Source organism: Semicossyphus pulcher, unplaced genomic scaffold, assembly GCF_022749685.1.
Source record: "Semicossyphus pulcher isolate SPU_LCO1_2020_fin unplaced genomic scaffold, fSemPul1.0.p SCAF_2, whole genome shotgun sequence".
NCBI lineage: Eukaryota > Metazoa > Chordata > Actinopteri > Labriformes > Labridae > Semicossyphus > Semicossyphus pulcher.
Window position 1 is genome coordinate 27,096,089 of NW_027211693.1, and position 17,656 is coordinate 27,113,744.

The 17,656-nt window shown below is 41.6% G+C and overlaps 1 protein-coding gene across 1 annotated transcript in view; it reads left to right on the forward strand.

Moving 5' to 3' along the window:
• The window catches only part of tenm1 (teneurin transmembrane protein 1), a 185,383-nt gene that overhangs the window by 50,642 nt on the left and 117,085 nt on the right, over positions 1–17,656 (forward strand). The window contains exons 4-5 of the mRNA XM_069670433.1: positions 8,390–8,633; positions 14,336–14,574. Of these exons, the coding sequence (XP_069526534.1) occupies positions 8,390–8,633; positions 14,336–14,574 (483 nt within the window). The remainder of the gene's footprint in view (positions 1–8,389; positions 8,634–14,335; positions 14,575–17,656) is intronic.

Consider the following 17,656-nt stretch of genomic DNA (forward strand, 5'->3'; position numbering starts at 1 on the left):
CTTCACACCAACTTCATCTGCAGCCGACCAATGAAAGGAGTCATTTTGGAAGTTTTAATGAGATAATGTGTTATCTCTAGTCAGGAGCGATATTAAGACAAAGACAAATTATTAGAGAGTCAGATGGTCAGCTAGGCCAGGGTCCCATCTCATTACTGCTAAAAAGAAGAACAAAAAAAACACTGAGTTCTAATTTCAGTTGTCTGACCTTTTTATGGGGTTAATTATTTATTTCATCCGAGCACAGCAGTGGAATAAACTTTGTGGCAATTTAATGCAAGTCAATTAAGAAGCGAGATAGATGAAAAGCTATCCTGGGGGAAATTATTAAGCTTTTATTTTTAGAGTGGGGTGGATGATGTGGGTTTTTTTCTGGGATTGGTCCAACAATAGTGTTAAATGTTCTCTAAAACGATCGCATTCTTCTGTTCGACAGGCGGGGTTTGATATTGTTGAGGTCAGGCTCTATGGATTTTATACGCCTTCCCTGTAATAAGTGAAATTAACTCTGCACTGGAGCGCTGCACGGGCACAATAATGTAGGGAGGGAGAGGAGGAGGAAGGGGTGTGAGCAAACACAGAGATGGAAGAAGAGGAGGAAACCTGGTTAAATATGAGGCTTTAATGTTATTGTGGCTCAAGTTTTTGTGGTCTGCAACGCACAAAAACCTGGTGGTGTTTTCTTCTTAAAGAAGCTTTACAATCTGTGTTTGCAGCTTCCACCATTTAGGGGCCGTACAGAAATGATTGGGAAGGAAGGGGGGGTTGAATGTTTAATAAAAAATCCTCTAAAATAATACCCTGTTCAGTGGCTTTTGACATAAAAAAAAAAAAGAATAAACTCACCTAACTATCTCAAACAATATGCTGTTTATGGCAAAAATTAGCAAATGATGATTATTCATGCAGCTGCTCTGTTATTTTGTATAAAGAGCTGCTAAAAAAACAGCTATTAAAGTGATTAAATGAGTGGACAGAAAAAGGCTGCTGATTTTAATGAGATAAATAAAGTTGCGAGACAGACTGTTGTGCTTTGCACAGGGCAGATCACGATCATGATTTTGGCTTTCCACAAGTAATTGATTGACGGTGATACTGACATGAAAATGTGTGCTTCGCCCGTGGAAAACTCTGCTACATATCAAATAAAGCACCTCCCTACCAGCCGCTCCCCCAGGGGGCGACAGAGAGGTTTTGGTTTCACTTTTGGGGGAGCTGGCATGGCATGTCATAAGCGCCTACCTTGCAGCAACAGTTTAGGGTGGAAGAGTAGACAACAGAGACCGGTGTGACCATGTTAACTTGCGACTTTCAGCAGAATGCGTCTGTGGTTGTCGTGGTTACAGCAGCTGTTGAAAATGGGAAGAGAACACGTAGTTGCCCTCGTGAATGCCTCTTTGTTGTTTTTCATTACTATCTCAAAAAATATTATATTAAGTGATGTTAAAGGGGGGGTATTATGCTAATTATCATTTCACTCTGTGATACCTGTGGAGTAGCTTAGCATAATTTACAGTAAAAAATAAACGTTTTCTCTCACTGGTGCTCGGTGCAGGCCCTCATACAGCCTCTGCCTGAAACCACTCAGTCAGCTCTGTGCCTTTAAGAAACCCCGCCCCTACAAGCCCACTTTCTTCTGATGCGTGTGTGATGCTGCGCATTGAAAAAACAGTGTAAAACCTGGCGTTCACAGCAGCCTGCAGACTGAGCGGAGAAGCCTGGGGATTACTCCAACATACTTTTACCTACAGATTTAAAACTCCACCCACGTTTAGTCTGGACCTCCAACACTGTACAATTATATGTCTTAAAATGTGAAACGGCATAATACCCCCTCTTTAAGTAAGACCTAATAATATGCAAAGAGTGCATGAAACCTGTGTCTGTGCTGCAAAGCAACACAACTAACTTATTCAACCACCTGAAAAACACAACTCCAAGTGCAGTATGGTTAGTGTGTGAAGGCCAAGAGGAATAATGTCGCTACTCCCCGTCGTTGTTGAGCGTGAAGTCAGACATCCATAACAGCTTGACCCCCTATCCACCCAACTCCCAAAGACACACAAATTGGAAATTATTTGCAATTTGCATTGGATTTGGCCTCTAGATGATGCACCAAATTTAAAGATATAATGTCAAAGATTTTCATTTCAATAAATGTCGGTTATCTATCGCCGAATCAGGGAGCACAATGATGATAGAGCCTATGGCCCACTGATGAAAGCCTTTTCATTTGCAGAATATAGTATTATTATGGACTGGGTGTCTGTGGCGACATTCACAGAAAAAATCACAAGCAGCGCCCAGTTAGGGAGGCGTTTTCCATCCATCTGGTCTGCCAGAGAGGGTAGGCGGAGCTATAATCGTGCAGCCCTAGCTGTGCATATGACTAACCTTTATTATGAGCAACGCACACAAAAAGCTGATTATTATTTTGATGTAACACAATCACATTTTTATAAAACTTAGTTATGTTAATGTTAATATTGGATGAGAAAGTTCATAAGTGCATTCCCCCTTTTTGACCCCTCTAATAATTTCTAAACACTCCCTTACTGTTTAGGATTAGTAACATTTCAGACTGACATGTTTTCTTCTGAACACGTCTCACTGTTGCTTCTTAAATGTTCTTTGCTCCAATTACAAAAAGCATGTACAGGTAATTCTGAACATCTGCCGCACTCATCCAGACTGAGGGTGGAACATTTTAATGACGAGCATGACGAGCCTTCATAAACATCACTGCATGAAGATTATATTTTTCAGGCGATTCATTTTTTATTCAAGCAGTGTTGAACCTGCATGTTAATATCCCTTACAAAGAATCCCACCATCATGACAGCTCAGTCATTGCACACATTACCATTACTGTGTGTGCGTGTGTGTATGCTTGAGTCATTTATTACTCTGCTCTTCTCTCATTACATTAGTATGACTCGGCTTTAAAGGCCTAAATTGTCATAAATACTTAATGTTTTGCGCGTTTTCAGGTCCATCTCACCTACAGTAATGCATTTTTAATACCTAACCCAAATACCTGTTACCTGTTACATTTCCCAGTAAATCCCCCCAGATCTCCCTCTCGCTGGCTGTTAAACGCTTTTCCTCACATCTTGCTTATGTAACCAAAAGCTGATGATTCCAGGAAAATATCTCATAAGCGACTTTCCAAAAGTGTCTGGAGGGCTAAGTCTCAGAGGAACCCCAGGGAGGAGGATGCTCGACACTGTCACGACTGTCATCTAGAGCTTTAACGGCCCCTCCCATCAATTCTATCAGCTCCCCGCAGAGTTGATTTGATGTTTTTGTACCCCTGGCCAACCTGCCAAATACTGCCCAGCCTCTGCCCTACATCGCCCGCTCTATTTAGGTTACATACCATGTAACACATCATCACAGCGTGCGTGTTTGATTTGTCTTTGTTGGAAAGAGAACGACGGGAAGAACGACTTAGCAACTGTTTCTCTGCCATTTGTGTGAGAACAGAGGAATTGAGTCAGTTTGTGGATCTTTTGTGAGCGGAGACCCAAAGCTGCCTTAGCTAAGCCCTTTAAAGCACCATCTGGCAGCCCGGGCCCCTGTGTCACCCTACTCACCAAGATTACATTCTCCCCTGGCCCCGCATCCCTGTCCTCTCTCCTCCCCTCCCGTCCACTTTGCACTCTCGCCTGCATTCCCCTCACATGCGGCCAACACGGACGCAGCAGGTGGAGTTGTGGCGACTGTGCAGCCAGACTTCAGGTTTTCTCTGAAGTTAAAATTATTCATAAACTAGAAGTCACATACGAGGCAGAATAAACTGTTTGTGCTGGGAAGTAATTTCTGATTTTCCTGTTCTTAAACACCAAACAATGTTCGGAACGCAGAGAGATGATTCTGACTCATGTGGCTCATGGCTCAGGAAAAAAACCCAACACATTTCCCTGCAGATTAATTATATCACATCCATACATATAGAATTAAACACTGAAAATTACAGTGTCAAACATCTCTTAAGCCAACCCCATTATGCATAAAGATCAGTTTACTCATCCAAGAGTGCTGCTCTGCCTATGGAAACAGATTATGTCCTCTGTGGATCTGGAGGAGTTTCTAAAGTCTGAACAAACGACCCTGTTGAAAATTCTCGTCAGGGTTGTCTTAGACCTTAGATTGGAGCCTTCGCTATGAACTTTGACCTGAAGTTTGAAAGACGTGGGCATTTACCTAAGATAAGATAGATACAACTTTACTTGTAAGGACATTCTAGTGCCAGATACCTCCAGAATCATGACACAAAATAAGAGTAACACCAAAATAATAACTCAAATATTAGTGAAATATGAAATATAAAGTGTATACAGGTTCAGTGCAAAGATAATGGGACCACCACCTAGCGTGGGAAGCAGCTTGATAGAGAATGTTTCAGTGCTACATACATATAAGTGGCTTCAATTGTTTGAGTTGATACACATATATTTTATATCCACAGAAAACTAATCCTTAAAGACCCCCTCCAGTGAACATCAAGTGTTTAACATCTTCCATGTGGTGTTCTTCATGTGCTACAAGACATATCAGGGACAACATCAGCAGTCATCTCCATGGCTGGGCCTGTCTGCTTTTAAACTGCAGTGTACCAAGGACAGGCTGAACAACACCTTTTCAGATTGGCAGGTTTGAGATGTCACAAACCTAAGGAGCCAATCCCGTTAATGGACAGGGTGACGCTATGCATATCATTATGTGTAACCTATGGCAACCACTTCTGCGATGCACGAGCCAGCTGTAACTGTCAACGTCATTTTTGCAAACTCACTACTGACTACTGACGTTGACGTTACTACGACTAATTACTACATTTCAAGCTAGCTAAGTTTCTACAAGTTGCCACTAAACGATGGCAGAGACTTGCTTTGTTTTGCAACGGAGGGGGCGGTTGGAAATGTGCGTAGTGGGCGTGGCCTATGCAGATTCAGGAATTTTTAATGAGGGAGAAGGAGGAGATGCCTTGGGAGGATTTTCAAGGTAATTAAACATATTTTGCAGAAAAAACATATCAGACACAATTTATAATTTCAAGCAGAGCATTTTATATGTCTTTAAACATGACTGGAGCTGCTCTGTAACATTCATTTGACACACACATTGCTCCATAGTAAAATCTGCATGTACAAATTAGCACATGACCGCAAACAGCAACTAACATATTTATACTCACCAAACAAATGACCTACATATAGGATATGTTGCTGACACTCTTAAAGCTACTAAACAGCACATGAAATAATTCCAACTTCCAAATAAGCTTCACCTTGACGAGTACAACATTAAAATAATGCGTCCTTGTTCATCCACAAGCAATGATGCTCAAATATGTATCATACAAACACTCTGAAAGGGCTGTTTTGCATAATGGTGTGATAATATACCTTTCTTTACTTTCCCATAATCCTTTAAATGATTTGTATACAATCTTACATAGGTTTATTTTTAATAAAGCATGTTTAAACTAAGGTATATTTCCTTCATGTAAAGGCTCTGAGTAAGGCTTGTAGCAGTGCGTGTGACATTTAGAGCGAGCATTTGTATCAAAAGGAGCCGGCAACATTGTTGATGTGTTTTGATTCAGGGACACGCCTGTGGCTGACAGGTGCACATTGTGATGTCTAAGAGAATTTGGCAGCGTTGAATAAATCAAAACTTTGCTTTGGCAGAAATGTTCACAGTGGTTTTTACAATTTCTGACTCTCTCGTTCTGTTCTCGAGTCTGAGTCAAGTCTGAAGTCAACAGAGTAACGTTCAAGACAAGTCTTAAGCTGATTCGATGCCTCGAGCGCGACCATTGCTAACTCATCGCCCAGCACTGGGAATGCTCTGCGTGTGATTTTTCTTTTTTTTTTTTATGATGAATGTTTAAAACATCTACCTCCAGAAAAAAAAAAACCTTGAAGCGAGGGATTTCTGGCTGGACTCAAAGGACTCCCAGTTACTGATGAATCAGAAAGTCTGCTAAAAACTGAAGCACCACTTTAAAGCTCCTGCTGCATTACAATGACACACTCTGCAGCGCTGCTCCAAAAATGTTCTGTCACTTTTCCCAAAGCATGTAATTTTTAATACTCAGAGGTGGTTCAGACAAAAATAACTTCCATTTCCCACATCCATTAGATGAGCCTAAACAGCACCTCCAGGTGATGACACAAATACACTTCCTGTCATTTTACCAGGTCTCATATAGCAGCTGTTTATGCGCAGTGTGATTAGCTGTAGAAGCCGTCTCTTGATTCACTGAGAACAAGCAGGTTGTGTTTTTATATAGGACAAAGCAATATGATGCATTTTCTCAGGAGACTTCAGTTATTAAGGTTTGTACAGGAGGTGTGTATTGCAGCGTAAATATATCACATCCACAGTTTCTCAAACTACATGTTGCCACACACTTTCAGCTGTTGTTATTCAAAAGGAACATGCGAAACATGCCAGAAATATCTCATTTTACGTGCGAGCGTGTAATGTGCATTATAGCAGATGGCTCAGAGCGATAAACAACAATGGAGCAGGGAGGTTCAGTTAGAACCCCCTGCATGTTTCTGTGACACCATGAAAGAAATGAGAGTGAGTAATGGCTTGTCACGAGTAAAGACGAGATAATTTCATCGTGTCTGTATGCAGAATGGAGACACATATTTTATCACAGGGTTTGAAACAAAGACGGTTCAGCTATGTTGGAAGATCAATAACCGCCGCGCAGCGTGTTGTGAAAGATGAAAAACTTGATTTGTTTGAAAAGCAAATTGACAGAATTTTTACAGTCGTTCTGGAAATACTGGTGTCGAATGTGCAGATTTATACGCGCGCAGGAAGCAGAGGAATCGTCATAAGTGCGACGATAACAGCGTTCAAAATGCTATTTCAGCTGGACAGATGGCATCACGGAGAAATTACGGTGACAGTGTTTATAGACTGAATAGTTCCTGTCCTGCCATTGCATTCCTACAACACTGCAATGATGTATATCTTGTAAATGTGTATTTTGAACAAGTGCGAGTCATAAAACCTGATGTCTATGTGTCTGTCGATGAACACTGGTGGATATGACATCGTTTATTGTCTCACATGTCTGTGCAGGAAACAATAGTCTAATTTAGTGTGAAGAGATCGAGCAATATGACTTTTAACATTGCTTGAATGTTTCAGCCCGCGCACAGATTCAGTGTTCCGGGAATGTCGACAATAAAACGTTCCATAACTGTTTCCCTGCAATATTTGAAGAAGACGCTGCCTCAATTTCAGACATAACAGCAGCTGAAGTAGAGAGCCGAGCCACATGAAGGTTTTTATGCTGCAATAGAAAGTGTCGAAAGCAAAACAAGATTATTTAATTCTTTTCTCAGTTTTCATCAGGCCAGAATCACAACATCTGTTCTCTGCTGTTGTCTGTGTATTACTTACAGTCGAATCGGGAGGACTGTGGTGTTCTCCCAGGTGGGCTACATTTCCGGATACTAAATTATTGCTGGCATTTTGGCAGCAAATAGAGTTGTGGGAGAATACTGTCTGTCTACCAGAATCTGGACGCCTTTGTCCTTTACACGGCTTTGAGACTAATGTTACATTTGTTGTCAATACAGCTGGACTGTATCGCTCTTTTGGGACTGGGGATTTGCCATGTTCGTAGAGCCATGCTGCAACCATATGGCATGGGCTGTCCCCATAAACACTCATAACTAATAATGTCCCAGGATGCCTCGTGCACACTGGTGAATACATACCGACACATATAAACAGGTGCGTGCCCATTGATATCCATGCCAAAGAGTCTCATCTGCAGTCGCCTGCGTAGACACTCGTTCACACATTAAACAAACATATGTGCGCACATTTCATTTGGCAAAACTGTAATTAGCTGCCTGCTTCTCAAAGACCCGAAGAGAGGAAAGCAGCAGGAGGGGAGAAACAGGGGAGAGGGGGAGTTATGGTGAAAGAGAATGATAAATGATGGATGGAGAGAGACCCCGAGGTTACCAGTGTGAGGGAGTTACAGCTGGCTAGCTCATTCCGTCGAGCTACAGATCTCATAATAAACATCACATGGGTAGTTTGGGCTGGCGGGTGCAGATTAAGCCAGAGCTGTTAGCTCTTTAAAGACTGCTCAATGTTGCAGGCAGCCAAGAACCTATTTATAGGGTGGCTGGAAGTGTATCAAAGCAGGTAGGAAGGGAAGATGCTGGACAGGCACAGTATTCAAGCTGATTTATGTCCCTCAATCAGTGTAATAACAATAAACTGTCAACTAACACGCCACTTTTATTTGTAATTTATGGCACTGCGCTCCTAATAAACCTTTCTTTATTTCTCCCCTGTCCCTCCCTCCTCCTCCTCTGCCTCTCTCTGTCTCTCTGCACAGAGCTGCCCAGCAGTCCAGGTGGTCAGTTCACATTCCGCCCGCTGCCCCCGCCTCCGCCTCCACCCCACGCCTGCACTTGTGCCCGCCCGGCGCCCTACACTCAAGTCAGCCTGCAGAGGAAGACCATGCCAACGCGGTGCCAGGCCAGTCAGGGCAGCCAGGGGGCAGACACCAGCTCGAGCACAGACCAGGCGCAGCTTCACAACAGCTGGGTGCTCAACAGCAACATTCCCCTAGAGACCAGGTAAGGAACGCCACAAATTCCCTGGAAATGCTGCCTTAAAGGTCCTTTTCAGTGTTTTTAATGCATGTGGACAAAAAGAGTTTACAGAATATAAAACAAATACAGGGCTTCTTTCCAAGATGCGTCAGTCCGTAGCAGCGGTTATGTCATTTTGCAAAGAAGCCCTTCAAATGAAAAATATCTTCAAGGCAAATTGCCCTACTTCAACATAATGTCACTTGATTTCTTTAATCTCACAAATGAGGATCATTGGATTAAAGAAAATTCTTTCATCAGGAGTGTGAGTTGGCAGAGTTTCAGAATTTCTTAAAGAAATCAGAGTCGAATGATTAAGAATGAATGTTGGACTAAAGGATTTGGACGTGTTCTGCACGTGTAGAAAGGAGTAAGTGGAGCACCAGGCAGGCCTCTGGGGTATTATTACAGGACTCTGCACACCATCAAAGTCAAAACGACTCTCTCAGGTTTTTTAAGTTCTTTTCATTCTCTTACCCCCCACTGCAGACACATTTACCAGGGGACCAGCATCACACTTTGTAATAGCGATAAAAACAGCGAGATTCAGTTTCTAGTAGAAAACCTCTCTTCAGGAACACATTGTTATTCCACGTCCACGTCAAGTGAAGTGCCCGACAAAAATATTCTCAAATGCTGCAGAGTTACTGGAATCCCGTCCCATCAAACAGAATTAACAATTTGCTTTCTGCATAAGTTATAATTGATCAGAGAATTATTTAGGAGATCCTCATTTGTGAGATTGGATTCGAGAAGAAGCAGCAAGGTGCAAAAGAATACGTTTGCATGTTTAATGAGAGCTGCTCGCGGCAGCTGAGTTCGGGTATTATGAGTGAGGATGAGATTGGCAGGCTGCCACAGCCGAAGAAGATGCTTTAATAAGTTATGCATTAGGCCATAATTAGATCTTACCTCATTTAAAGGAAAGGAAGAATAAAATTAGATTCACTGACAATTTAAATTAATCATCGGCCAGACATGAGAATTAATGTAAAAGACTTGTCAGAAGTGCATTGTAATTGCATTACTCAGCTGTGTGTGTTTGCTTTCAATGAAAAGACAGCAAAAACAAAAATCCACGCTTTATTTTTCTGCGCGTCTCAAATCGTTCAGAGAATATTTGCAGAACATAAAGAAGTCGCTCCCAAAGAGAGATGTGATTATAAAACCTAATTTCCGCAGTGGCTCCGTATATTGGATGGTGCCTTTTTCTAGTAATACATTTTTGCATTTGGGAGTTTATAGTCAAATAAGTTTCATTTGATAGTGCGCTATTAGTTCTGAACCATAAAATGTAATTATATTCATAGTCAATAGAATAGTATCCCTTCATAACATAATTCAGATATTATTGGCTCTTTTCTATCTGGCTTTTGGGGGGTTGAGGACAAAAAATGACTTCACTGTTTAACAGTTTTAGGTTGGATTTAATATTTCTCGGATACACTTCTAATCTAATGATTTTATACTTTAGCTCCTACACGGATGCTGCAGCTATCAGCTCAATCTCAGGCATGAGATTAAAGATTTATCCACTATTTACAAACTTGACATGACGCCTCACGCAGATGGAATTCTAATGAATGCTATGACCTTAATAAAAATGGCAAAAGAAGGATATCTTGTTGTTGTCAGGTACACTTCACCTTTCCTCGATGCGGATTTGATGAATCTGTATTGAAATGTATTGACGTTACGTCAGCAGAGATTAAGATTGTTTGAAGTGTGCATAGATTTCCTTTTCAGCTGCATATCCGTTATGTTTCTTGAGAGGCCGGCTTGTGTAAGTGGCAGGATACAGATATGGATATTCAATATATCTGACCGGGGCTCACACTGGGTGTGTTAAGAGGCATAACAAATGTTGGGACTGTAATAAATTGACTGGTGCCCTGCCTTCTCTCCTACCTCTTATCAGTAAGAGGTGAGACTACTTGGATCACACATCGTGCATGTGCAGCTACACACCACACACACACTGCACGCACCTGTACCCCGAGCACATAGGCCTCCACCTACACACACAGTCACTCGCACGTATCAAGGTAGAGACAGCCTTTGGGCGCTAGTCTCGGACCTCCTGGAGAGCGGGAACTCTCATTTTCTTCCTGTCTCCGGGGAAATCTGCCCTCTGATATGAATGCAGAGCTTCCTGGGCGTCGCCCCTGGATATTGTCTGTGAAGATCAAAGGCAGGGAGCCAGGAAGAACAGTGAAGCCTTTTTAAAAGCACCTCACAAGAAGACAAGAGTTCCCAACGCGTTGACAAATGCAATTTCTTCAGATGGATTCTGATCCCATTTTGCTCTAATCCACCTTCAGCAGAGCAATAAAAGCAGCACAGTGGGCTCGACCTGTGTACTGGCCTCACAAACGTGAAAACGCTCACCCTGTTTGATATCTCTTTGTGTATGCTGGTCTTATGAGGGCATCTTTAAGCAGAGTTATGTTTGAGTGTGCGCGCACGCGTGTTGTCCCAAGTTTATTTCTGGCTTCACAGAGTTGAACTACCATTGACCCTTAGGTGTGTGCTTGTACCATGTGCAGCCTCCTGTGTCCCCCATCTGACTCACAGCCTTCAGCAGACGCTGGATGGATGAAGAGAGGGAGGAAAGGGGGGGGAGGCAAACAGTGAAAGATGGATGTCATCTGTCTCTCATGTTAAACACAGCCACAGGGCCACATTATAGACAGACGGAGAGAGAAACACACAGAAACAAATGGGGGAAAAAAGAGAATTCAAGTGAATAAAGAAACACAAGCGCACAGACAGAAACTAAACAGCAAAATCATCCATCTTACCCCAAACTAAGTCAGTAATTGACTCCCAAAAAAGAAAGATTCACATAAAAATAGTGCCAGTGAGGGGAGATTTTTTAAGTGCATTAAACCTGTCTCCTTTTGTCTCCTCTATTTGCCTCTTTTGTTTTGTTTAATTGTAATTGTTTCTAGTTTTGTTGCTCTCAAGCCTGTTTTGCCCTGTAAAAGCACATTAAATTACCTTTATGTTTGAAAAGTCCGATAGAAATACACTCGCCTGGCTTAACCTTGAGATAATTTCATCTGTTTGCTATGCAAATCACTATGTTCTAAGAATTTTCATGTAATTTGCATGACAAAAGTGCCACCGTCTGCTTTATTCTTTCATGCATCATGATACTGAAACTTACTTACAGAAAATTCTTAAAACTCTCACCCCGGAGACAGAATTTTGTCTTTGCTTTTTAAAGCAAAATCCATCTTCAACGCTGAATATGAGACTAAATGACTTGAGAAGATGGATGTGTTTTTGCCGTGAATGGGGGCAAATGGACGAGGAACAGGGCGGGAGCAGTCTGGTATCCAAAGACGGTGTCAGTCTGCTGTCTGGCCCCGCTTTAATGGCCTGTCCTCTGAGGGCTCTTCAGAGACCGCGCTCCTACCAGCAGCCTGTGACCTCACAACCTTCGTGCACGGACAGAATAACACTCTGGGAAGCCGCACGTCCGCCTCGACATATCGCACTCACAGGCGATATTAACCCTCGGAGAGCGCGGTAACCTGGGGCAATCATTGCTGCCGGAGAATTCCAGGAGCGCTAGGATATTTTTTGTTATGGAAAACACACACACACTGCAGAGAGAAAAACAATGATTCATCCCTGGTATTTCTGCCTCTGATGTTTCCTCCAGTATAACCACTCTTTGTTTCCCTGCACCAGCAGCCTTTTGTTCATTTTTTGATGGAAGTCAATACGGCCGGAACAAGCTGCGACTGCTTATAATTGCCTTCCCAGATCCACTTTTCCAAATTGCATAATTTCCTAGCCCCCACATCTCTGCTTCCTCATCTGGCACCCTCCAACCCTCGGCCTCCATTATCCAAACACAATATAGATGAAATGCTACCTCCATTAATTGCCCCTCAGCTTAGTCTCCTATCATCCTCCGCCATCTCACGTTCTCTTTTTTTCATAATGAAAATGAACCTCATCTTGGTTTAACTAATACAGCCGTATAACTTAAGTAGTCGCTTTGATGAGTCAAAAAGGAATAGGTGAGTCATTGATCTTTTGCTGCCAGGGCTTTTTCATTCTCTTTCATATCAGTGCTGCTCTGCATTACAGTCCCTGCTCATAATGTTGCACCAGAAAGGCACTTTGTCAAATTTGGGCTTCCTCTCTGATGAAGGACTCGGACTGGGAAAGAGTTTTTAGTTTCATATTCTGCGGCTAATGCAGTCTCCTCCGTGTGTCGTGGGTGTATCAAATAACAGTTTGTAGCAATGTTGTTTTCTATTGTTTAACTGGTTGTTGTGCACTAAATGTGAATAATGTCCGTGTTTTATATTTGTCACATATATTGCTCATGAAGTTGGGAGTTTATGGTGGAACATAATATAAATTGCAAGAGGAATCGTAGCTCTTAGGGACTTTCTTAGACTACTTTCTCTCCTGATTTTAGCTGTCTAGATGAATCTTTGATGATGCATTACTTGCAAGTTTAAAAGACCACTTAAATTAAAAGCAGACAAACATGTGGGATATTAAAGGTTTCACTGAGTTCTAGGCAGAACTGAGAGCTTTTCTGGACTGTGGAGGTTTAAAAGGACCGTATCCTCATACACTTCAATGGCAAAGTAGAACAGCCTGTCCTGTGTGTGATATCTGAATCCTGAGCCAGCCCGTGTGCTTCATTTTTAAAAGAACAGGAGAGGGGTCTCCTCTAAAATCCCCCACCTTGGGGGCCCTTTAAATGAGTTTCAGTCAGGCGTACTTCAGAGTGAGACTGAATTCCACTGAGTGCAGATTTGCATAAATAGAATCAGAATAAGGTACCAGATACCCGAGAAAAGAAGATGTGTGTGCTAGCTAAGCTAATTGGCAGGGATTGAAACCCTGTCCTAGTTAGTCCTGGACAGAAGCTTTGATTATTTTCAAATTTTACGCTATTATTATTTATGCTAAAATCTGCTTCAGAAAGACACAAAAACAGTAATCTCAGAGTGGCAGGTATGGGGGGAAAAGCAGTGGCTATAAGCTGAGGACAGGAATTAACTGCAGCCTTTTTCTGTCAAAATGTCGAGCACAGGGCTGAAGAATGATACCTCACATTCAAGAAATGTGGATTTGGTGTTTTATTTTCTTGCCTTTCCAGAACCAAAAGGATAAACAGTGTGAGGAATGGATTAAACAGTGTGTTTATCTGCTTTAAAGTCAGCCGCAATCATTAGCATGTCTCTCTAACTAGCTCATTAACTGCAGGAGTAACTGAATGTTACTCCTAAGGCCAAGGAGCACATTATTAATTCCCTGTATTAGTTTGTGCAGTTACAGGTTATGTTTTTAAAAAGCTTCATTCATTTCTAGGACTTTCACTGTGTAGTATTTTGGAGTTTAAGTCAACACTAGCTTGAGTCTAAACATTAGCTTAATTAGCTAGCTAGCCACAGCTGATACCATCTGCTAGCGACAGTTTCATTTTGGCTGCCTAAATCAACAGTTGCCAGTTAGAAATGAGAGGTCTGCTTTTGTCCGCCTCTGTGTGAAATCAAAAACCATTGCTTAAGCAATCATTTAGGATTTTAAGAGGGAAATCTGCCACATTGTAAGCTTCATATGTGCCTACAAAGGATTGACAGGCGTAGAAGTGGAGGGGCTTACTGAAGGGTCAAGTTTAAAGGAATTTTCTCTTTGTGCTTCTCCCACAGACACTTCCTGTTCAAGCAGGGCTCTGGTTCATCAGCTCTGCTGTCTGGGGCGGGGCAGGGTTACCCCCTGACGTCTGGGACAGTGTACTCCCCTCCACCCCGGCCTCTGCCGCGCAGCAGCGTGACCAGACCACTGTTTACCTTCAACAAGCCTCACCGCTGCTGCAACTGGAAGTGTACAGCCCTGTCTGCATCGCTCCTCACTCTCACCCTGGCCCTGTTGCTCACATACGTCATCGGTGAGTTACTGTAATAATCGACTGTCAGATCACAAGATTGTTGCATTTAGCTTCATTACAAAGTGTTCTTTTGTTTGAGCTGATTTTAATTAGAGAACAAACATTTTCAATGAGATCGCTAGAGGGGTCAGAAAATTGGGAGGCTGCCTAATTAATTCAAAAAAAGAATCAATAAAAAATACAGAAGCAAAACCCAACAGTGGTTTTTATACACACAAAATGTTGCAGGCATCAAAGGGTGAAAAAAGAAAGGAACAAGAAACAGAAGGGGAGATCGATAGGGATCAAAGCAGGACTGCTGAAAATTTTACACTTTTACTTTGAAGGAGTCGGCTTTAAAAGCAGCAGGTAATGTATTCCAGTGTGAACCTCTGTAGGATATTCTAAATTGTAAATTAGCTGTCCTCGACCAAAACACACAAACTTGTAATTATTCCTTGATGAATGCACACCGACAGTAAGTGCTAACTCATTCAATGTTTTTGTCTCATACACACCCACAGCTGCACTAGCTCTCACACACGTTGTATTACTCTTCAAGCTTTCCAGCCTTGCGGCTTTTCTTTTATAAATCTAGCTTCCTAGCTCATGTCAGTGCTGTTTTAAATATTCTTATGTTTTTTAATTGTTCATTTAATATGAATCTTTAATATGGATTTTTTAATTGTTTCAATTTGAGGTTTTGTAAGTAAACGCTTCTTATTATATTTTAAACACATTAGTTGCAGTATTGCTGCTTTTATTTGAGTATAGGATGTGAATACTTCCTCCACCACTGCTAATGACGCAGCATCTTTTCTTATGAGCGTAGATTTATTCCATTTTTTATGATTGATACTAATTAAAAACGATTTGAATTTTCAAATCAAAAAGTTTCTGTAGTCATTCTTCAATCTGGAAGATGATCAGCAGAGTTTGTCAAAGTCAAATACCATATTAATTAGTTGATCCCGTCCGATTGCTCTGATGTTCATTGTCAACCTTGGCCCAGCCCTCCACCTCAGCACACCGCCCTAAAGTGCAGATATCACAGCCCTCCACCCAGCCGGTTCATTTCCCTCCTGTGGCGGTGCTCAAGGTCACGCCGGAGCAAGCGGGGGTTCGCATTAATCACACACACACATACTTACACACACACACACATCACAGACAGACATCACACGCACACTGGCGAATCCATGCAGATTAATCCCCAGGCTGAACCATGCTATTCCATTAATGTCCCGGCCCCGGTAATTAGTGCATTAGTGAGGAGTGTGAGTGATGACTTGGAGACGACATCACCTTTTAATTGGTGTCATGCTCCACTCCTGCTTGGCAATGATCGATCTCTGTGTTGACATCACCATGGCAACCGCACCAAGACGTATGGGATGTAAGCATAGATGATATGTAAGCCTGTAAATCAAAGATATTCTAATAGCGAGATTAAAGTGGTCATGGACTTAATGTCTTTGTCTGGGGGGAGAGGTTGAGACACAGGCCACCAGATGATTAGGTTCCCTCATTACATAATGATTCAGTCATTTTAATGAATTAATTAACAGCCACTCACAGACGGACAAAAAAGGATTCTCCTCCAGTGGTTTTACACTTTTTCATCTTCATCAAATAATACCCATGTTTACTTTGGCTGTATTTACTGATTTTGAGTCTGTATCTCATTAAAACAGTTTTTTTATTGAAGATTAATTATTATTATCATGGAAATTATAATAAGAAACAGAATAAATAATATCCAGTGTGTAATATATGATAATGAATTGGCCTTTATTCCAAATATAATCAGCTCCTTCAGGGGATTCTACTGTACTCGGGCAATTGTGCATATTTATCTTATTGTCTTATTGAATGTGTTTCTCAGTGGGTTTTTAAATAGATTTTTGACTTTCTTTTCTTTTCTAATACCCCTTGCACCACTTGATTATTAAACAGAAAATGTAATTTTCCAGCAAAAACACCACATATTTCTTTCAGCTTCTTCATTAAGAGAATTTCCTACTTTGTCCTATGTAATAAAAAGGGAAATATATTTACATTTTGTAGTGTTGGTCTGACCACAAAGCTATTTTTTAGACAAAAGAAATAATTGTCGGACATTTTATAAACCAAATGATTAATCAAGAAAATTATAGATTAATTGATATTTAGTAAAAGTACTTTATTTTCAGTCCTGCATGTGAGTATTTCCAAATATCTTCTCCTGCTGTATAAAACTTCTGTGTGTGTTGTCAGCATGATGCTGCAGACTCTGCTAACTTAACCAAGATGTTTGCAACATTAGGAAAAAGAAAGACATATTCCTTTATAGTCGTGCCAAGCTGGAGTCCAACATTTGAGAAAGCTGGAGATGCTTCCCCCTCTTGGTGAAAATCATCTTAACACAGCTGTTACTTTTGGCTGAATCTTCATCTTTACTCAAGATGCCTGGCCAAACCTTACACTTCTAGCTGCAGCCTACCGTGGAGCAGCATGTTACTGAGCTGGAAACCGATCTCACGTGCTAAGTGGAGGCACGGATTGACCAGAAGTGCAACAGTAAGGTCTTTGCAGCAGATCTGGATGTAGCTCTGACATTGATTATTTGAAGCAAATCCTCATACATTAGCAGATCCAATTTTAGTACTTATTTGCAGTCTTTGAAGCTCTTTGCGAGTTATATGACTTGTATATTGATTTGGGGAAAAGTAACCCGGCAAATAATGAGGCAATAATATTAAGTCTCAAATTAAGGTTTCCAATTAGCACAACAATAGGACGATGCATGATTACGGAGATAATGCTGTGCCTAAGTGATTGCAGCGTATGCCCCCTGTTGTGATTAGCTAACGCAGTCCTCCTCTCTTTCTTTACTGCCCTCTCTCCTCTCCTCCTATACCCCCTAGTGTTGCAAGGGCTGCGAATAGCTTTGTTAATTTGTTTATCTCCCAACGTACCCCTCCCTCATGCAGTCGTAGCTTGTTATTAAGCACAACACGGCCATCAGATATGAGCAGCAGGCATTATGATAGCGAACGGGGCATTTAAGGAGAGATAGAGGACAGATTAAGATTGCATCTGTAATCTTGAGGAATATTGCTGC